We start from the raw sequence: 21,944 nt of genomic DNA on the forward strand, positions 1-21,944 counted from the left end.
TATCTAGGAATAAACCTACTGAAGGAGGCAAGAGCTGTATTCTGAAAACTATAAGACACTGATAAAAGAAATTGAAGACAACACAAACAGATGGAAAGATGTACCACGTTCTTGGATTAAAAGAATCAGTATTGTTAAAATGACCATACTACCCAAGGCAATTCACAGACTCAATGCAATCCCTATCAAGTTACCAAGGCACTTTCCACAGAACTAGAACAGAAAAATTTTATATTTGTATGGAAACACAAAAGATCCCAAATAGCCAAAACAATGTTGAGAAAGAAGAAGGGAGCTGGAGAAATCACACTCCCTGACTTTAGACTATATCACAAAGCTGGAGTAATCAAATCTGTATGGTACTGGCAGAAAAACAGACACATAGATCAATAGAACAGGATACAATACCTAGAAATAAACCCATGCATTTATGGTCAATTAATCTATGACAAAGGAGGCAAGAATATACAATGGATAAAAGACAGCCTCTCCAACAAGTGGTGCTGGGAAAACTGAACAGTTACATGTAAATGAATGAAATTAGAACATTCTCTAACACTATATGCAAAAATAAACTCAAAACAGATTAAAGACTTAAATGTAAGACTGGATACTATAAAACTTCTAGAGGAAAACATAGGCAGAACACTCTGACATAAATCTCAGCAGTATTTTTTGGATCCGTCACCTAGAGTAACGGAAACAAAAGCAAAAATAAACAAATGGGACCTAATTAGACATGAAAGCTTTTGCACAGTAAAGGAAACTATGAACAAAATGAAAAGACAAAATGGTAAAAAAGATTTGCAAATGATGCAACTGACAAGGGATCAATTTCCAAAATATACAGATAGTTTATACATCTCAATATCAAAAAAACAAACAACCCAATCAAAAAATGGGCAGAAGACCTAAACAGACATTTCTCCAAAGATATCCAGATGTCCAACAGACACATGAAAAGATGCTCAACATCACTAATTATTAGAGAAATACAAATCAAAATTACATTGAGGTATCATCTCACACCAGTCAGAATGACCATCATCAAAAAAATCTACAAATAATAAATGCAGGAGAGGGTGTGGAGAAGAGAGAACCCTCCTACACTGTTAGTGGGAATGTAATTTGGTGCAGCTACTTTGCAAAACAGTATGGAGTTTCCTTGAAATTAACTAAAAATAGAGTTACCATACGATCCAGCAATCCCACTCCTGGGCATATATTTGGAAAAGATAAAAACTCTAATTTGAAAAGATACATGAACCCCAGTGCCCATAGCAGCACTATTTACAGTAGCTAAGACATGAAAGCAACCTAAATGTCCACTGAGAGATGAATGAATAAAGATGTGGTATGTGTGTGTGTGTGTGTGTGTGTGTGTGTATACACACAATGTGTATATGTGTGTGTGTACACATATATATACATATACAATGGAATATTACTCAGTCATAAAAAGAGAATGAAATAATGCCATTGCAGCAACATGGACTGAGAAATTACCATATTAAGTGAAGTCAGACAGAGAAAGACAAATATCATATATCACTTATATATGGAATCTAAAAACAATGATACAAATGAACTTATTTACAAAACAGAAATTAAGACATAGGAAACAAACTTATGGTTACCAAAACAGGAAGTGGGGGAGGGATAAATTAGGAATTTGTGATTAATAGATATATACTACTATATATAAAATACATAAACAACAAGGACCTACTGTAGAGCACAGGGAACTGTATTCAATAACCTATAATGGAAAATAATCTGAAATATTCTTATATATATATGTATGCATATCTATAGAGATATATAACTTAATCACATTGATATACACCTGAAACACCGTAAATCAATCATACTTCAATTAAAGAAAAAGTCTCCTAGAATCCTGTGATCTCAATATGCCATTAATTGGGTATTTGTTTGAGGCAAACATGTATGTCTTAAGACTCATGATGAAAGATGCTGATTTTCACAAGGTAGTAGAGCAGTTGCTCCACGAAGTAAGGCAATCCTTTTTAGTCAGCAAAAAGAAAGATGCTTTGAGTAAAAACTATGCTTTATACAGAACATCCACTGATCTTTATTTGATTTGACAAAATCTTCATTATTAAAAGACGGGTAATAAAATCTGAGCTTATACTGGATCTGACAAATTAAGTCCTATAGTATCTAGAATATTACATAAGAAATTTCGACCAAGGGGGAAAGAGGATAAAAGCATCACAGGCAGATGCTCCTGGCAAAGGGGGAACTATATCTGCAAGTGAGGTCCATTGTGTGCAGCGCACAAAAGAATCCTAGAGAAAATACAGTAGATTTACTTGGGTGAAGTGTTTTTCCTTCTGGGGAGAGGGAGGTGGCAAAGAGGCGTAGGAATTCAAAGGCATGTGCAGAATGGCTTCTCCATTTCAAAATGGTAATAAAAATATTTAGATCATGGCACTAGGGCACCTTTGAGGAAAAGAACACCTTAACCAGAGTAGACTCATTGCATAATTCTTTAGGAATATGTACAGGTTTCAAGTAATGGAGCAGACCTAGAGTGATGTTTCTTGTAACAGTGGCTATCTATTTTTCTTCTCGCCCTCTGGGGCTTGATCGGTTTCCGCATCGCAGGGACACTTTTCCACACAGTTCCTAGGGAACCATCCTCTTATTCTTGAAACACCTGAGGGAGAAAATGAAGTTGATACGAAGGTCAGATATAGCACAATGACAATTACTGAGACCCCTAAGTCCTATTGCTTCCAACTAACACACTTTTAGTTAGACCTTACTTTTTCCCCTCTTACCGTCTTTCATAAGCACAGTTTGAGATTAAAAATAAATAAAATGAAAGAAAATTTTAAAAATATGTAAATATGGTCCTAACAAGCTAGAAACAGATATTTCCCAGATTCCATTATCTGGGAAAGGAGCGCACGTGGCTCAGGGAGCTGCTGCGGCCTTGCGGGAACTTCACATACACGTGTGTGCCTGTGAAGGGGTGTGGCACACTGTCACACTTCACCTGCTCCAAGCAACCATCTATCTCCCTGCAGCCTTCGAGAATTTCCTTTTTAGACTTTTTCTAACATGTGCATTTCCATGTCAAGCTTGCCTAACCTGTCCCATGGGTTAATTTATGATTAACCCAGTGTTTTCAAAAGAGCATACTGGGTTAATCTCTACTTTAAAAGGAACAACAATTAAAACTAACGTAAATGAATTTTAAAAAAGGCACAGAAAGTTTCAGTTCATTCATTTTTATGATAACTTAACAGGACAACTCATTCAATGGGGGCGGGGGCGCACAGCACAACAGCCTTGTCATAGGCCCAGGAGTCTTGGCTCCACCTGCATTTACTGTGGCCTCGGGCAAGCTGCTCAGCCACACCACATTTCAGTTCCCTTATCAATAAAACATCAGTGACAGCACCTACCTCAGAGGGCTCGTGGGGACTTTAACACAAGTGAAGCATTTCTACAAGTGCCTGTCACAATGGGATCCGATGTCAGCTATCACTACAAAGACCCGGTAAACACAAGTGCTGTGCAGAAATCATACAGGGAGCTTCTTTTTGGTGCTTAATGATGTGCCTTCCTATTGTTTCCCTAAAGCATGTGACGTGTGATTGTTTATAAAAGTTATTCCTATAAAATTTGCAGTTATTGCTAACAGTCTTGTCCTTGAAACACCCCTTCCACTTCATTACCTTCTATAATGGAATCATCAAGAATTTTATCTCCATACAACCAGTATCTGAAATATTTAAAAGATTAAAATTAATTTTTTTTAAAGGCTACATGCTAATTTTATCAATAAAGAAGAAATTCAGTACTTTTTGTCACTTACCGTAACCCTCTGGTGGCTAAAATGAACTCCCCTTTCTGTAGCCTTATCCGAGGCTCTTCAGTGCAGGGGCTCGTGAAGAAGGTTTTGATTCCTTTACTCAGAGGACAGCAGGCACCACTATAATCTTCTACCACTTTATACCGAACCTGCCATCAGTGAGCAGAAGGACAATTTGACATTAATCCATACCTGAGGTTTTTTTTAAGTTTGAATGTAAATTGCTAAAGGTAGATCCAAAGTATCAGACTACAAGTCTTTCCCTCCCGGTTCTCTGTCCACCCAGATCCCTCATGGAAGGTAATAATTGATGCTTCTAGTTCTCAGGCTTTTCTTAGCCTTCATTTCAAACACGTGGCTAAAAATGAAATTCTACAAGTAGTGCTGATCAATAGAATTTTCCATAGTGATGGAAGTGTTCTATATTTGTGGTATCCAATGTGGTGGCCCCTAGACACATGTAGCTCCTAAATATTTTTAATGTGGCCAGTGCAACCAGGGAATTGAAATTTTAATTTTGTTTAAATTAATTTAAACTTACATAGCTACATGTAGCTTGTGGCCACTGTATTGTACAGCATTAATTTTAAGGACAGGTTTCATAATAAGGAACTATATTGACGATAATTTCCTTTTGACAGTATAAACTGAATGAATTTCCTCCGAACTGCCAGTCCCCAAACTATTTAAATGAAAACAAAAGTAATGTGCATCATATATCAACAAATGTATTAAGAAATATTATTTAATAAAAGCCAACAGTTGGCTTTTACTCAAAGGCAATTTTAAAAGCTACAGAGCAGAGCCTGACAAAAGAAAAAAAGAAATAAGTATCATTGCAAAAGAATTACTTACACTTCTGACTCTTTTATCTGCTTTTTGCTTCAACTGTTCTATCTGTTTGGAAGATATAAAAAGAAAAAACGAAGTCTCTCATCTCGATGTTGAAAAACAGGCTTTCCTGATTTACTCCATCTGAGTGACATGACAAACGCCCAATTTTCCAACATTTCAAACTGCTGACAGTTTAAAGGCTGCTTCTTCTTTTGTTTTGTTTTGTTTTGTTTTGGTTTTTTTTTTGAGCATGGAAAGAAGGCTCTATGACTAAGAACAGGCTTGAAGTGGGGCTTTCTTCTCAGCATTCCCTCTCCAAGGCCTTCCTCTGTGTATGTTCACAGAGCACACCCTGTGGCCCAGGGATCAGAGGGATGTGCTCTCTGCCCTCAAGGGGCTTCCAGGTTAGTCCTCAAAGTGAACACGATGCAGAGACTCAATGATTCTTTAGCAACATGGCAGACAGACTGCAAAATTCATTAACAATGAGTCTCGATCAAAAGCCATCATTTCAACTCACTTTTCTTCACTTATTCACATTAAATGGTACTACACTGGATATCGTAGGGGAAATAATCTCTGTCTAGAATCTTGTCAAGTTAAGTTATAAGAATTAAGTGAAAATGAGACCGTATGTGCTACTACACAGTAGCATGTGACTAAGTGCCAAGTCCGGAACAGTCTTGAGCGCGGAGGTTAGACTTTATGGAAGAGGTGGGACTAGAAGTGGTCTGAATAATTTCCAACAGAGGGGAGGTCATATGAGAGAAAAAAAACAGTGTGGGGACAATTAGGCGTCAGGAATATATGAGGAATTCGCTGAGTAGACCAGGCTGATTGGAAAGGAGGATTCCTGTTAGGAAACAGGTGAAAGGTAGTTTTCAGCCAGATTTTATATAATTAAGTTAAGGAATCAGGGCTTTATCTCACAGGTATGGGGAGAAAAGGAGAGATTTAAATAAATGGAGAAACATGAGATAAAGCGTGCTTTCGAATTATTAACTTAGATTCATTTTGCCATACTGAAAAAATTCTTATTCCCTATTTTACTGTAAAATAAGTAGAGTTAAGAAGAACTTAAGCAGAAGATAAGGCAAAAAGGAAAGACTATTTGAACAAAAATACTCACTGTTAAGCTGTACTGGTGACAGCCCTCTCTTACTGGCCACTCCAGTCCGTCTCCTTCAGGGACCCCGGACCACGTAAATACCTGTTTAAAGTTCTTCCATCTACTTCCCATATCATACGGAAAAACAAAGACTTCATCCAGCTGATAATATTGAATTCGATCTTTAGCCTGTGGGTAACAAAGATGTAAGATGGCAGATGCCTCTGCCTTCAATGGCTTTGTCACATACCACTGAGAACATTTCTTCCTCAAATCTGTATCATTCCCCAAAACACTTCCTCCTTGTAACGTTAGGGTACACAGAAGAAATGAACACGTTTATCACAATATAGGAAGAACCTGACACACAGTACCAACCTTGTATGAGATCATCCTGAAAATGTCTGATGGGCTTACTCAGTGAATAAGCCTGTTATGACTGAATTTTAAGCATTCAAAAACGCTTACTAAAAGAGTTAGCAACTTTCTTCCATGTATTAAAAATTATCAAAAACTCAAATGTTCTTGTTTGTTGAGCAGAAAAGAATCCAGGTGTAAAGAAGGGATATTGATAAACAGATTTAAGAGAAAGCAAGGGTCTATCCAGGGTGGGAAGAACTGTCTGGTGGGGTACACTAGGATGCCATGTTGTACTTGGGTGGCAGCAACCCTGTGGGAATGGCAGGAAAGATGTAACAGGGGAGTTGTCATTCTATTAAATTATCTTTTTTTTTCTAAAGCCAGCAGGTATGTGCAGATCTTTCAGTTTTATATACCATTACATGTGTCTATATACTTATTTACATAAGCATTTACATGTACCTTTTATGCATATATATATATATATACAAATGTTCAGGTTTCATAAATTATATTCTAGGCATTTAAATTGTTAGCTTTTACTTAAGGGGATAAACTGGCTTAGAATTTCTTAGGTTCCACTGACACCTAGTGGTAATAGAGATACATTATTTATTCCTACAATAAGTGTACAAACTCAGCTGATTATTTGTTTCGTAAATTTTAGTGTCTGGTAATTTTGATACGTTTTTGTAACTTCATACAATCATTTACCTGATTTTTACTCAGCAACAGAGTGCCAGTTTTAAAATAACTTCTAGATTTAGCATAGAACTTTATAAAGAGCCTTGGTCATTAGCTAAAAAAAAGTTAATCTAATGTCACTATATTACTAAATATATAAATCTAATGTCACTAAAAATGATACCTTGAAATATTTTATTATCAGAGGATAGTAGTTTAGGGAACAATTTCTTGCAGTTATTTATAAAGTGATATTGATGTTAATTAAAAGAACTGTCAAGCTGTAACATGACAACATGGAAATCCCTCCCATGTAGTAAAGGGTACTTTCTTTCCCCTTTGTATAAACAAAAGCTTCAGAGGCTTCAAAATGAATGAAGAGTCTCAGAGAAGAGAGATCTAGAATATTAACAAGGAGAAAGTGCTAAGGACGAGAGAAGCTTACAAAAAAATGACTAAGGCATGCTCTCTGCCTCAGAGAAGCACTCAGTGCAGGCAGGGGATTCCACCAATACTATGTGTGAGATGTGTGTTAGATGTGTCTTTACCCAGTCTAGGGAGAGTCAAGGAAAGTTCCCTGGAGGAAATGACAACTAAACTAAATCGGGAGGGATGAGAAATAAGGAAAAAAAAGAGGAGGAAAGAATGTTCTAGGCAGAGGGAACAACATGTGGAAGATACAGGCACGTAAGATGTGCAAACTACTTGGTATCAGCTGGTACCCAGTGTGAGAAGGGGTAGGTGGGGTGGGAAATACAGCTAGAGAAACAGGAAGGGTCTTATTATACATGAGCTCAGGGGTCTGGACTTAAACCTGTATATCAGGGGCTCTCAAAACATGCTTTGCACATCTCTTGAGGCCCCAAGACCTTTTCTTGGGGTTCAACAGTCAAACAACTTTCATAATAATACTAAGCTGTCATCTGCCTTGCTCGCTGTGCTGACATTTGCAGCGGTGGTAAAACTGTTGGCACCTGGAGCAGGAATCAAGACTGGCACCAAGCTGTGTAAGTAGCTGTTATCGCCTTCCCTGCTACATACTCATAGCTCAAAACCAACAAAAAGCCCAGTTTTACACAGCAATATCCTTGATGAAGCAATAAAAACTATTTTTATGAAATCTCAACCCTCAAGTAGATGTCCTTTTAATATTCTGTGTGACAGAACGGGAAGTATATGTAAAGCAGGCTGAAGTGCTTATCTCAAGGAAAACACTTGCTTGACTTGTGAGCTAACAAAAGCTGTGTGGCCAACTTTTTTCATGTAATGCTATTTTTACTTGAAAGAATGAGTAATGTAGCAGACAAACCAAGGTTATTCAGACTTCAGTATTTCACGGACATTGTCTCAAAAAAGAACAAAATCAGGCTGTTACCTCACGTAAACAACTGTGTGTTTGTTGCCAGTGGAAAAAATAAGGCTTTCAAGTGAAAATCAGAATTTTGAAAAATCTGTATATACCATGATAAACTTGACAGCTTTTCAATATTTAAAGATTTCCCCCATAAAACTGGTAGTGATATGAATGAATGTGGCTTTTAGATATTATATAATGAAATGTGTCAACATTTGAAAAATCCGCATAATTCTGTAAACCAATTTTCCAAATGACCAATGTCTGATGCTCTGTGTGGGTAAAAGATCCTTTCAGAGAGCAAAACAGACTGGATTTAAAAATAAAAGAAGACAAAAAGTTTACTGACGTAGTTTCAGATCTCACATGCAACTAACCTCTCAAGAACGATCACGTGTCAAGTTTTAATGTAGTATCAAAGAACATCCATTATTACCTAAAAGGCACATTAAAATACTCCACCCTTTTCTCCCTACTTATCTGAGGCTGAATTTTCTTCATATACTTCAATCAAAGCGACATATCTCAACAGACTGAATGCAGAAGTAGATGTGAGCATCCAACTGTCTTCTGTTAAGTCAGATATTAAAGAGATTTGTAAAACGATGAAATTATGCCATTCATCATATTTTTTACTCTGGAAATTTAATTATTTTTTCCAAAAAATACGCTATTTTTATTAACATATAACAAGTTTATTACTGTTATTTTTAAATGAAATAATAAATGTTCTCAGAAAATATGGCAAATATCAATAGCTGCACATTAACAAAAGCTCTTTAGTGTCCTTAAAAATTTTTGAGAATGTAAAAGGTCTTGAGACCAAAAAGTCTGAGAAGTGCTGCTGTAAATTAAAGCTCACACACTGGCTGCCAGGGGCTAAATATGTCCTATAGGTGGGTTTTATTCAGCCCACAAAGGTTTTTTGTTTGTTTTTAATTTGAATTGCTTGCCAATGTTTAAAAGCAGAAAGGAAGTATCACAGAAATTCAGATCTCTGACTTCTCTTGAGAAAAAAAAAATTAGGACTCAAAATACTGGGTGAGAATTTCCCTGTGGCGACAACAATCAGCCCCAAATGCCGGGCAGCTGAGGCACGTGGGCTGGCTCCACTCCTCGGGTCGCCTGCCTCTGCCCGGCCCCTCGTGCACTTGGGTTTACAAGCCCTGCTGTGGCAATGGTGAGGCTCTGACAGGTGTTAAGTAGGGAGCGGGGTAGTCAGAGGGACTTCCTACACCTGAATCACAGTGGACAGTGGGAAGTACGCATTGGGGGTTGTGAGGTTTGTGACAAGCTAAATGTTTTAAGTCCTATCTGATGTCTAAAGCACGAAGAAAAACTTGGTGGCACCTTGGTAGGACGGGAGTTCCTTTCTCAATGGGCTGTCTGAGAGAGTACAGCCAGATGGCTTAACATGTGGCTCAGGCCTCTCTAGCAACACAGAGTAAGTGAGAAGCATACTTCTGTGGGAAGTTGTATTACGCTAGGAAGAAATCAAATGTTTCCTGGAATGATCATGTATATGGCATGCAAATGGCTTACGGAAGCCATCAGGTAGCCAAGCTTTCACTTTTGGGCATTTATTAGTTAATTGGGTCTATTAGTTAATCAATACTTTATTGACATTGAAGAAACAATTATAAAACTTACCTTCTCTTCAATCCACGATTCAATAGAAGTTTTGTTTCTGAGAATTATTTTCATCTGGAAATTAAATAATAGTAAAAATTTTATGTGACTGGTTCACTGAAGATGATCATCTTTACACTAACCCTATGAGACACTTTTTGTTGCTCCATTCCACAGATGAAAATATCAGGATAATAAAGATTAAGTAACACAGTGTGTGGTCCACCTGACTCTGAAGTTCTTCTTTGTAACCACTGAACATTTTCATATAACTGATCACATCGATCCACAATTAAATCTGAATCTACTGTTTAAACAAATAAAAATGCACGTTTTAAGCACTTTCTTCTGAAGGTTTTCAGAGTATTAATTAAACATTGATATAATCTATTTAATCAATATTTAAATGTATGCTATTAAAATATTTTATCACTATTTTAAATAAATCTTAAATATATGAGTAATCTATTTACTACAAGTAACGACTCATTTCAGTCAACCTAGATATTCTGCTTGCCTTAAAAACTGAAAATGTTCAGTCAATTTCATTTTTTGATTTTTCTAGATATGACAGTTCCATTTAGGTAGGTTTTTACACTGCAGTATTTTAGTTTATTTTTAATGTGATTCTTAATTACAGGCATTGGGGAAAATTTTTCAAAAAAATTGATCTCAGGCTAGTAGAAAACTTGAAGTATAACCAAAAGCTGCTTATTTTAAAACCAAGAGTTCAAAAAGGGTTGGGTGATGCATTAGGGCCGTCTAGCCCAGCATTCCTAATTCCACAGTTGTTCTGCAATTCCGTAAAGTTCGGCTGTGCCTTCACAGAGACAGTGTGACACAGTAACAAGAGCCCTGGACTAGGAGTCCTTCTCACATTCCAAGGACCTAGCATGATACCTGGACCGAGTGGGCCTTGAACGAATGAATAAATAAATCTATGATATGATCCTGTGTTCGTTAGCTCTTCACTACTAAATGTGAGTTCCCCAAAGGCAGGAACATCATCATCTTCATTATTGTGGCCTCAGAAATCAGCAGAGTGATTCATTACAGAGTAGACATTAAATAGCACCTAAAGTCATAGGGTTGTTATGGAGATTAAATGAATGAAGTCCCTAAAAGAGTGTCTTGCATCTAAGTGCTCAATAAATGTTAGCTATGCTATAATTTTGATTAAATATATGCTATTATAACACTACAATTATGTTTACTGAATACATGAATGGGTGATCTTGAATATGTCACTTAACCTGTCTGTGACTCAATTACTCATCTGTAAGGAAGGGAAAATAATACTCCTCTTCCATCTCTTTTGGGGTTGATGTAAAGATCAAGAGAGGCTGTAAATGTGAGAAGAGGCTCCCAAGTATAAAGTGCTATGTAGCTCTTAACTTAATATTTTAAAAATTAAATCAATTCTGACAAAGTCATTCCAAAAGTTATCTGACTAGCAGATTAAATTTAATCACCCAGATAGAATAAGTGACCATAATTTCCATTTCATACTGCATACTTAAATGCAGCCTTTATCTCTTTCCCGTTACAAGCAGCCCCAATAACTTGACAGCTTTTAGCTAGAGGTAGTGGAGGAACTTACCTGGATGAAAAACAACATCCCAACAGCTATGGTTGTTCCTAAAGCTAATCCCAAGGCAAACAAGGTAGCAGCAAATGCAGCTAATCCAAATGGAATAATCGGAAGAGGATCTCTCCGGGCTGTACTCATATCAATCTTTACCGTGTTCCACCCAAAGGAGAGCTATAAACAGCAACAGAAACACACACTCAGAATAGTTGTCAACAGCCAGACCCTACTGTACCACTTACAACAACCTGACTAGAAAGATCAGCAAATATGGCCAAAGCAAATATGGTTGTTTCTAATTAATACTGTGGCTTGACCTCATACTGATACCATCCTGACAGGCACGATGTCATTCTTGGGTAGTCTCAAATGTTTTTGTTTGTTTTTTATTCTTTCCTCACAAAGCATTAGGCAGACCGCACAAACACTGCTATGCAGGAACGACAGTGGACACGAGTCTAAACTGTAACTGTGTCTCCCAACTTCTCCTTGCATTTCCATATTCACAGTAATCTTCCACGCCAACAAATATAGCAGGCCAAATACGGCCTGCTGATGTGTACTGCCTGGCCTGCAAAATGTTTTAAAATATTCAGAGTTAGGTGCCAACATTAAAAATGAAGTGTTTCAGAAATCAGGAGATTTCACATTAGAAAATTCAGATTTTCAGATTTTTCCTGAAAAAACTGGAAGATCTGGCACCACCAGGCTGGATTCCCCAACATCAAAAACTGGCTGAAGTCAAATACAGGTTGTCCCCTGTGTGAAGGACATGTGTTCTCTGGTTTGCCACAGTCCCATCAGGCCTCTGTCCCTCATATACCCTCCAGGCCTTGATAGGGACCTAAATTAGTGACCACCAAACTTTCTCTCTCAGGACTAACTGCCCCAACCAACTCAATCAGTTGCAGGATATTTTAGGACATGTGACTGGAACATGAGCCATATTCCAGGCACCAGAATTAGTAATGAAAAAGAACTACAACTTGCCACAGGAATCGGATGAAACAGAAAGCACTAGTATTGCCTTTTTTTCTTGTTCTTCTCTTTTTGCCTCTAACTATTCTTACCACAGATACCAAGTTTGAAGTCCAATAAGTGACACAGATAGTACTAAAATAATTATTAACTTCAACTAGAGCAGATAAAGCGAGTTTCCAGAAAAAAAATCATCTTTCCTGGTCTTAAAAACTGTTTAAATGCTTTTTAAAAAGGAGTCCTTCCAGAGGTAAAGTTCTGTTTCCTCACCCAAATTGTAGAAAGCATATTTCCAAAAGGGAATTCTTTAAAAATCTTGGTAACTACTATTTAATTTGGCATGACTTCTTAACAAACATTCTCACTTACCCGATTATAAAGCTGTGTGTACATCGTCATAACAAAAATGAAGGCAGCATGAATACAACCCAGCGGTGCTAAAAGGAGAAACAGTGTGAAGGAAGCATGATTTTGGTAACCACAGCAGTTGTTGATCCAGGGACAGTGATGGTCCATCTTCATCACACATCTACAAGAAAAACTCACATAAAACATGAGGTAGGAAAATCCTGTCTACTTTCAATAACTCTGGTCTTCAAAAGACTAAGCAAACAGGAATCTAGCATGTCTGTGCATGAGTCACAGAGGCACGACACTTCATGGAACAGAAAGAAAAATCTTTATGAGTTTTTAAAGAGCTCTGAACAGTGACTTCTTTTAAATTTTAAACATGACAAGAAAGGGCAGGCTTTGTAACAGCTTCTGAGGGAAAGATGTCTGCTATAAGTGAACTTGTTTAAAGAAGGAGGCCCACTGAGAGGTTCATTATAAAGAGATGAGGGTGCTTCCTGGTTCTCTAGCTCTGACATGTGGTGTCTGATGTGTGATATGACAGAGCCTGAATAAAATCAGGAATCTTCACTGGGGTTGATGGAGCCTAGCGCACGCTTGTAACTTGCTTCCTGTTCTCACCCTTTAGACGGGGCGTCTCGGAGCTAAGCAAGCTGACTCCGGAACATGAGATGTGGTACAATAAGCCATGTCTTACCGTGCTGCCTTTTCTTGAAGTTTCGAGATGAAATTTTCCTGCATCAAACTAAACTTCATTTACCTCCAATGGTTTCCCTAAATCTCAACATTCTCATCATAAACTTCTTATTTATCAGAGGATATAAATGTTCACTAAAAAAGGTTCTAGATTAATTCATATTTTTTTTTTACAGACTCCATTTTCTTCCAATTAAGTTTTCTTTATTAAAACTGATAACAGGCACCTGGATTCACTTACTAGATTTGTATAAAGTATAAATGTTAGTCAACTAAATGATGGAAAAAGCAGGTCTCCTTTATAATTCAGACTCAGAACAATTCTAAAGCTAGTCAAGATGACAGTCAACAAGCACAATTAATCTGGGTTTGAAAACAATTTGAGGGTATAACTTCTTACCCTACTCTTGGCAGGGCAAGAAGCAAAGTAAATCTGCACTTTTCTAGAAAAACATTTTCACTAAAAACAAAAAAGAATGGGACTTATTTACTATCAGAATTGACAATTTAAGAGCAAAATGAAGATTATGGACACTTAACTATTTTGACAACATTGTTTGTAAAATACCCACCTTGCAGAAAATAAAACTAGGATTGATGCAGCAGAAAGAATAACAACAAAAGACCAGTAATCAAATTGATCAATCCCCAATAAACAGCAAAGTCAGACAGTACCTGTTACACTTTCTGCAGTGATGTGACCGTGGTGCCTTGTACGCTTGGCAGACTTTACAATGTTGGAGGTACACGCTATCCTGAGAATTTTCCTTGGCAGCAAAATAGAAACAAAATATAAACTTCTGGGTAATTGGAAAAGTGATGCTGCTGTTACCAAAAATTCATTATTTAAAAAGATTTTAGCTCAAATAAAAGGGCTAGAAATCCAAGAGTCCGTCCGTTCCCTATCCCCCATAAAAGAAAAGCAAACCGTAGGAAAGTACTTATTCATAAGGCTTGACTTGTTATTAGTAGGCTGTCCATTGTTCTGAACACTTTATGATTAAATCAGCAATTTCTAGAGTTTTTCTCAGTTATGAGGGATGTTAATATACTACATGAAAAAAGATCCTAGAGCCAAACCACACTGTGGAATTGAGGTATATGATATGCAGTGTTTCCTAGAAACTTACGACTATGTACTCATCACCACTCCTCCATTAATTTTTTTCCAATGCAGAAGTATTCAATGAAGTTGTTTTGGGAAATACTAATTGAGATCATACTTTCAAACCAGTATGAAATACATTCTTTGAGCTTTAAATGATCAAGTGATTAGAATAATATGCTTAGGCTCTACTAACGTGTTTGATATTACTGATTAGCAGATAAGGCAAAAACTAAATATATGATTATCATTACAGTTCATCATCTTAAGGAATCTTTCTTACCGGTTTCCACCCCAGAGGGACGAAGCCAGGACCAACAAACATGGCATTGAAGTAATTATAAAGAATCATGACAGTCCAATTTATCAACATGATGAAATTCACGCTTCCTCCAGTGGTATGTAAGGGCCAGTACCACAACACGGAGTCAATCATGGCCATGGTAGAACATATTGCTATAACACCAAGGGCTATAATGGGACCCCAGTGACAAAGTCTCTTTAATTCTTGGAGATTTTCAAACTTGATAACTGAGCAGAATGTACCCATTTTGGTGAGGAAGAACGCCTTCCTGTTTTTAAAGAACTACAGATTTCCTTTTTCTGTGCACACATTTCCATGTGCCTCAAGTCCATGTGTGTTCCTTAATTGTCATGACTTTACGCTGTGGGATGTTAATGCAGATTAAGCCATTTTCACTGTTACACACTCAGAGCTTTTTATCTTATCTGGGAGAATCCAGTATCTTGATTTGAAACCCAATCTAAAGAAAGCAAAATGAGAAAGTTCAGTAAGACGTTATATACTATATTTGTTAAATCCAACAATCACCTGAACAAAAGCAGCTCACAAGTACATTACCATGGAATGAGTATCTCCCCAAATGTCAAAAAGAACTATTTTCATCTTATCCAAACTAGGGTTCAAGTTTGAATGGCTTGTAAACTGGATATGTGATTCTAAAATAGCTTATATACTTTGTTCCCAACTTGTCAGAGGACTGTGACTCAGCAATTGTTTAGTGAATGGTTGGAGGGAACAAAGACTTTTAAAGCTGGGAAGTAGGGTCTAAGGGTTGATCTAATCTAGCTTCCTTCTTCGTAGAAAAGAAAAAGGCTTGGAGATGACAAGTGATTAAATCACGGTGACAAGTAACAGCTATACTCAGAACAGAAACCAAGTCATCAAACTCCCTTTACAGAGTTCTAATCTGCCTCTTACCCAGTCTCTAATTAAATCAAATATGGTCCAGACATGGTCCACACCATTTGCCTGTGATTGCCCCCAACCACTAACATAAGGGTTCATTTTGGCCAAAGGTAAAGAAGCAGGAAGGTGAAAGGAAAGAAACTGTAAGGGGAGGAAGGGAGTGGAGGGGAGAGAGAAGTGTGTGTGAAATCATCACCGGAGGCGTGTATGAGAATGAACATGAATGACAGTATTTGAGAAAAAAAAATAAGAAGTGCCTCCTGGAGCCAGGGACAGGGAAGGCAGGACGGCGAGCGCCAGGAAGATCGGTAGAAGAGCATTTCAGACTGGCCTGGAGTAAGTCCAGGGAAGAAGGTCTGAGAGATAGGGTAACAGAGACTTCCACGCAACAGATGCCGCTGCTTTGTGCCTCAGTTTCCCGCCCGCGTCATGGAGCAGAGCGCTTAGAAATCCTCACTCCGGGGAAGATCTTGGTAAACGTGGTTGGTCTCAACATTTTGGAGATTCTGGCCTCCCTGCGCGAAGACCGCCAAAATCATGGTTACGTCCCCTGCTTTGCCTCCCACCTCGGTCTGGTCCTCAGTGCCCGCTCCTCGGCCATCGCATTTCCGGGGCGGCCCGGGCTCACCCGGAGCAGTTTCCCTCTTGCTCGGGTAACTCCGTCACGGGTACCCCGGCCTAGCCCAAGTGAAAAGCAAATATTGCGTGCTAGAGGCTGGAATACAGGACCAGCCACGACCCTCCAGCCTCTCCGCCAGCGCCCTCGCCGCTGCTCTCCCGCTCAGGCTCTGTGCGCAGTCTCCGCGACAGCCACTTCCGGGAGGTTCGTCGCATCAGACTTCCCTCGGGAAGCAAGCTCCTCTGACTTCTAGCTTGGGGAGCCGGAGCTGCTTTCCAAAACGTGGAAAGGTAGAAAAATGTTTTCGGTGATCTCTGAGAACCCGCATATTTTCTTTGGCTTTGGGGGCTACTAGCTGAAGTACTTTTCCTCAGCGAATTTCTTAATCTTGAAGCCTAAGTGGAAAAAAAAAAAAGCTCGCCCAGTGCAACTTCCGGGGGACCAAGATTGCGACGAACAACCAGGAAGCGGCTTGGTTGGGAGCTGTCCCGGGTTCTCCGCTCTGCTCTGAGGGAGCTTCCCGGAGTGTTCACACAGAGTTTTCCCGCCCCGCGTGACCCCTGCTCCGACCTAGGCTCCGGCCCGGGCCGGCCACTCCGGAGCTGCCATGTCGTCCGACTTCGAAGGCTACGAGCAGGACTTCGCGGTGCTCACTGCAGAGATCACCAACAGGATTGCGAGGGTCCCCCGACTCCCGCCCGGTGAGAGCCCTGCTGGGGCTGGGCGGGGATGGGGGGTAGAGGGGCGGAGAGTGGGGAGCCTCCGGCACCGAGCGATGGAACGCCGCCTGAATAAGTGTCTCTGAGACGCGAGCTTGGAGTGAGGTGGCGTTGGGGCCTCTCCAAGGGATGGAGCTTGAGGTTGTTTGAGGGTAAAGGCAAAATCCAAGGTGGGTTGTGGAGTGCAGTGTAAAGAGCCTTTAGAGTCTCAGCCATCTGGGCTCTGATCTGGATTCCATCGCCTTGTTACTTGTGTAACATTGGGAATATTTCCCTGAGTCTTAGTTTTGGTTGGGGGTTGTTTGTTTGTAAAATATAGATATGTGAGAGTATTCAAAGAGAATGAATGAACGTACCTGGGTCATGGGTCTGGATTATGCAGCAACGTGGTTTTGTTAGTAATGAAGTTATTATTCTAGGCCGCAAAACAGAGTTAAGATTCATGGTGCCTGGATTCAAGTCCAAACTCTGCCACTTAGAAGTTGTGGTATTTAGACAAGTTTTTAAACTTCTCTCAACTTTCCGTCTTGGTAAAATGGGGAGAATTGAATTCTCTCGTAGGGTCGTTGTGAAAATTAAATGATTTGACATATGTAAAGCCCTTTCTTGATATTAGCTGCTGTTATCTGTAGTATTTTTTATACCCTCAACCCCATTTTCTATTTCTCATCCTTCTTGGGCGTCTGTAACCCAGTGTTCTATAAAACTTGGTGGAGAATAATTTTTCTCACTTTCAAAATTTCACAACTCTTATCCAGAAGAGTTTTTGTGTGTTTCTGTGTTTTAGCACAATTTATTTTCAGTGCTGGTTGTCAGCTATGTGAAGGTGGGAGCTATGTTTGATTCCCTTGGCATTTACTTAGAAGGGACTCAGGAAAATGTTTAAGTGAATAAAGATACATAACTATGATATCTTGTAATTTTTGTCTGTAGGACATTGTTTTAGGATTTTTCTCTAAATACAGATCTGAGTATTCAGTTGCAGATAAGATTGTTACTTTTGGGCCTAGTTTCGTTAGGGAAATTGAACCATCTAGACTTGACCCAACCTTAGCTCTGTGGTATGAAGTGTAGGAAAAGCAGTGCTGATTGATCTGTGAATTGGTGGGCAACTTCATTTTCCCACTTTGTTAGTCAACCCTTGATGCCAGCAATAATTTCTACAGGACCTATCCTATTTATCATTCCTCTTCCCTTTCCCTGCCTCCTCCCCTAAATTTATGTGTTTATGTAAATAATTTTCTCCCTTTATTTGTTTGTTTTTCTTCCCCTCACCTATTTTCTACTAAATAGGGGTTTTTGCCTGAAGCCAGGATCTCAGAACTGACACCCTACTCATCTCCTGAAGTCCCAGTTAGTTCTGAAGGAGGTGTATGATGTCTTAAAGAGGTTTATGAGTCCGAGTGAGGGAACAAGAGGAGATAACCAAGGTAGCGTATACCCCCGAGCTCTGCTGCCTCGGAGGTTTTTTTTGGCAAAAGTGGCTGATGGCCTCATCATTTCATGATACATCACCTCCGTCGCCTCTTCTCTTCAGTTCTGCTTTTCTCCACTGCCCAAGATCATGTTGATTTTTGTTGTCATTGTTGGAAAATGCTTCCTTTGACTTCAGTCCCAGAACCTCAAAATATCAGGACTGTGGTTACAGTGGGATTTTTTGCTCATTTTAAATTGTAATAGTTTTAGCAGTAGAAACATTTTTTTGTTTGGGCTAACAGCTTTTATATTGGGAAGCTGTTTTATAAAGTAACAAAGTCATTCCTGGGGGCAAAGTTGTAACAGCCAGTCCCAAGAAAACAGATTTGTTACAATTGATTTTTTTTCTTACCTTTATATTTTAATATAACCATTCTTACCACATAGAAGGAAACCTCTGAATTATGTACCTTAAAAATAAAGGCCTTGACTCTCTTTAGCCATAGTATAATATAAAGCCCAAACACAGCAGCTACGTTAGAAATTGAAAGGAAATTGTATAGTTGACAGTGGAAAAATGCTTACTGACTTGAATAATTAAATGCTAGTAATTTTTAAAAATGCTGTGATTTTCCTCTTAATAATTACTTTTACTTGCTTTATAATCTATTTCTAATTGACAAATAGAAAAAGATGAAAAATATATCTAGTTATGAATTTTAGATGTATATCTGTGGATTAACAGATATTAATATGTACAATCATGGGAAAAACAGTATATTTAAAAGTAATTATAATATCTTCCTCTGAGCATCATTGGTGGTTGACCTAGAATTTACTTGAGTTAAGAAGGTTGAAAATTGGAGCACAATTTTCAGTCAAGGCAGTTTATTCCCCCCAATTTTTACTTATTTAAATTACAGCAGAGTGGGCAGGATTGATTGCAATTAACTTCACTTTCTAAAGTGCATGTACAATGTATTAAAGTGTTACTTCCAAAGAGAATAGAAAAGATTGAATATTTTTAAACTTTATTTTAAAAAAGAAATTTGACTACTCTGTGACAAACAATAAAAAAGACTTTGCTCTTAGACTAAAGTGTTTGAATTTTAACCAGTTTTAGTCATTGGACTTATGAGATAGATCAGCCCCATCTTGAGTAATATTTTTATGGCACTGTATTTGAAATTTGATTTTAATGGTTAGTATTCTGTGGTAGTCAGGAAAATGAAAGAGTGGAAACCGTAACTAATACTAATTATGAAGTTCCTTTTCCTCTAATGCTGAATCCAAAACAGGGGGACAGTTTACAGGTACAGAGGTTCCATTACATCAGGTAGGCTTCCTGAAGGGTCTTAAAATGTTCTTTTGCAATTAGTTGCTTAGCTCACCATTCACAGAGAGATAGGTGGTCTGTTGTGAAACCTATTCTTCTGTAGCTATTGTCAGAACTACCAAGAAAGGCTTTATGGCAAATTGGTAACGATTCATCCATGGCACCAGATCTGTTTAGAATCCCAGCTCTGCTACTTACTAGATGTGCAGTCTTGGGCAAAATGCTTGGCCTCTCTAAGTCTGCCTCCTCAACCTGGACAATTGGGGGTAGTTGATAGTTTCAACCTTACAGTGAGTGTTATAAGATTCAAATGAACTAAAGCATGTAATACACTAGCACAATTTTTTTTTTTCCCCAGAGAAAGTGCTTGGGATAAGTTAGCTACTAGTAATGTTATTGCTGCTGGTGAAGACAACAGCTGGTAGGGCTAGTCAGGACCCAGCTTTTCAGACTTGGTGATATTAATTGAACTCTAAAGGAATCTTGGGCCTCAATTTTTGCTTCCTTTCCATGCAAGACTAGAGTTGGATGAATCTCTCTTGATGAACACCTACATTTGAAGGGAGGTGAGTGATTAGGGACTTTGGGATATGAACTTGGAATTAGGCCTTGAACTCAGGAAATCAAGGATGGAGTTAGGGAGAGAAGTGGAAGTGGTGGGGCAAGATGGGTGTCCTTCCTGGAAGGAAATGTTCCAGTCTCGCTGATTGGTTATGCCAAGCCCTGGAGACTTTTGGAGACCATCTGGACATAGCCAGGTATAGAAGAAGCTGTAACATTGTTACATGATTCTCTCTTGCCTTTGTAAGGTGGTTGTAGTAAGAGAATTCAGAAAAGTCTGCTTTTATTTATGTATACTGTAATTCATAAATAAACAACAGTATATGTGGCTTTGGAGCTGTAATGTTGATATGTAGCTATTGATCACTTGAAATGTGGCTATTGCCACATAGTGAAATGATAATGTTTTGAATATATTGGGTTAAATATCATTAAAACAAACAAACAAACAAAAATTAAAATTCCACTTTTTTTTTTTTTTACTTTTTAAAATGTGGCTACTAGAAAATTTAAAATTACATGGTGTGACTTGCATGCACTGCATCTCTGTTGTTCTGTAAAGTTAGTTGAAGAGATGGTTCCAGTCCTAATCAGGAACTCAGGTGCAGAGTGAGTTGGAGTGGGTAGGACTTGAGTTGGGTATATATACACATACATGCCCACACTCTAATTCCAGCAGAACCTCCTTTTCAACAGTTTAGTTAACCTAAGTAATGGCTTCACTGATTTCTTTAAAATAAACTTTTAGTTTTAGGGCAGGTGTAGATTTATAGAAAAATCACAAAGATAATACAGAGAATCCTTTATATAGTCCATGCTCGGTTTCCTTTATTGTTAACATCTTCTATTAATATGATACATTTATTGCAGCCAGTGAACCCATATTGGTAATTATTATTAACTCAAGTCCTTATTCAGACTTCCTTAGTTTTTTGTTGTTGTTGTTTTTTGTTTTTTAACCTAGTGTCCTTCTACTATTCTAGGATCCAATCCAGGATACTACAAAACATTTAGTAGTCATGGCTTCTTGGGCTTCTCTTATTTGTGATGGTTCTCAGCTCTTTCCTGATTTCTGATGACTTTACAGTTTAGAGGAGTACAGTTTAGAGATGTTTTTATAGAATGTTCCTCAGTTGGGATTTGCCTGATGTTTTTCTCATCATCAGACTGGGGTTATAGGTTTTTGAAAGGAAGACCACAGATGGAAAGCACCATTTCCATCATATCATATCAAGAGTACACACTTAAGATAACTTATCACTCCTGATGTTAACTTTGATCACCTGGCTGAGGTAGTATTTGTAATATTCTCCACTGTAAAGTTACCATTTCCACCCTTTTCTGTAGTTTGGAAGGAAATCATATGGCTAGCCCACACTTAAGGAAGAGGGGGTTATGCTCCACCTCCTTGAAAGCTTAGTATCTATGTAAATTATTTGGAATTTATTTATTTGGAATTCTATACAGGAAAGATTTGTCTATTCTCCACCTATTTATTTAGTCACATATCCATGAACTCATAATAGTTAATACTTTGTGCTGTATTCCA

At 38.3% G+C, this 21,944-nt stretch overlaps 2 protein-coding genes across 12 annotated transcripts in view; one reads left to right on the top strand and one right to left on the bottom strand.

Annotated features, from left to right (window-relative positions):
* Nucleotides 1–2,053: 2,053 nt before the first annotated feature.
* Nucleotides 2,054–16,549, bottom strand: ZDHHC6 (zinc finger DHHC-type palmitoyltransferase 6). 2 transcript variants are annotated; one of them, XM_010983249.3, is made up of 11 exons: nucleotides 16,311–16,549; nucleotides 14,818–15,298; nucleotides 14,105–14,196; nucleotides 12,752–12,911; nucleotides 11,417–11,578; nucleotides 9,838–9,891; nucleotides 5,811–5,978; nucleotides 4,703–4,744; nucleotides 3,851–3,996; nucleotides 3,711–3,757; nucleotides 2,054–2,683 (listed from the first exon to the last, which is right to left on the bottom strand). In XM_010983249.3, exons 2-11 carry the CDS (start codon nucleotides 15,082–15,084, stop codon nucleotides 2,580–2,582), a joined length of 1,242 nt encoding a protein of 413 aa, XP_010981551.3. In that variant the 5' UTR covers nucleotides 15,085–15,298; nucleotides 16,311–16,549; the 3' UTR covers nucleotides 2,054–2,579. The 2 variants fall into 2 exon arrangements, with proteins under 2 accessions (XP_010981551.3, XP_031317612.2); XM_031461752.2 differs by lacking the exon at nucleotides 16,311–16,549 and having other exon boundaries at nucleotides 12,752–12,819; nucleotides 14,818–15,003.
* A 249-nt stretch (nucleotides 16,550–16,798) lies between these two features.
* Nucleotides 16,799–21,944, top strand: part of VTI1A (vesicle transport through interaction with t-SNAREs 1A) — a 334,543-nt gene continuing 329,397 nt past the window's right edge. For 4 of the 10 annotated variants that reach the window (XM_031461754.2, XM_064488410.1, XM_031461755.2 and 1 more), the window contains exon 1: nucleotides 16,800–17,064. In XM_031461754.2, coding sequence (XP_031317614.1) covers nucleotides 16,971–17,064 — 94 coding nt within the window. In that variant the 5' untranslated portion in view covers nucleotides 16,800–16,970. Of the gene's footprint in view, nucleotides 17,065–21,944 lie in introns of all 10 variants that reach the window. The other 6 variants (XM_031461753.2, XM_031461757.2, XM_010983247.3 and 3 more) reach the window with 3 other exon arrangements.

This window comes from Camelus dromedarius, chromosome 8, assembly GCF_036321535.1.
Source record: "Camelus dromedarius isolate mCamDro1 chromosome 8, mCamDro1.pat, whole genome shotgun sequence".
In the NCBI taxonomy this organism is placed as follows: Eukaryota; Metazoa; Chordata; class Mammalia; order Artiodactyla; family Camelidae; genus Camelus; species Camelus dromedarius.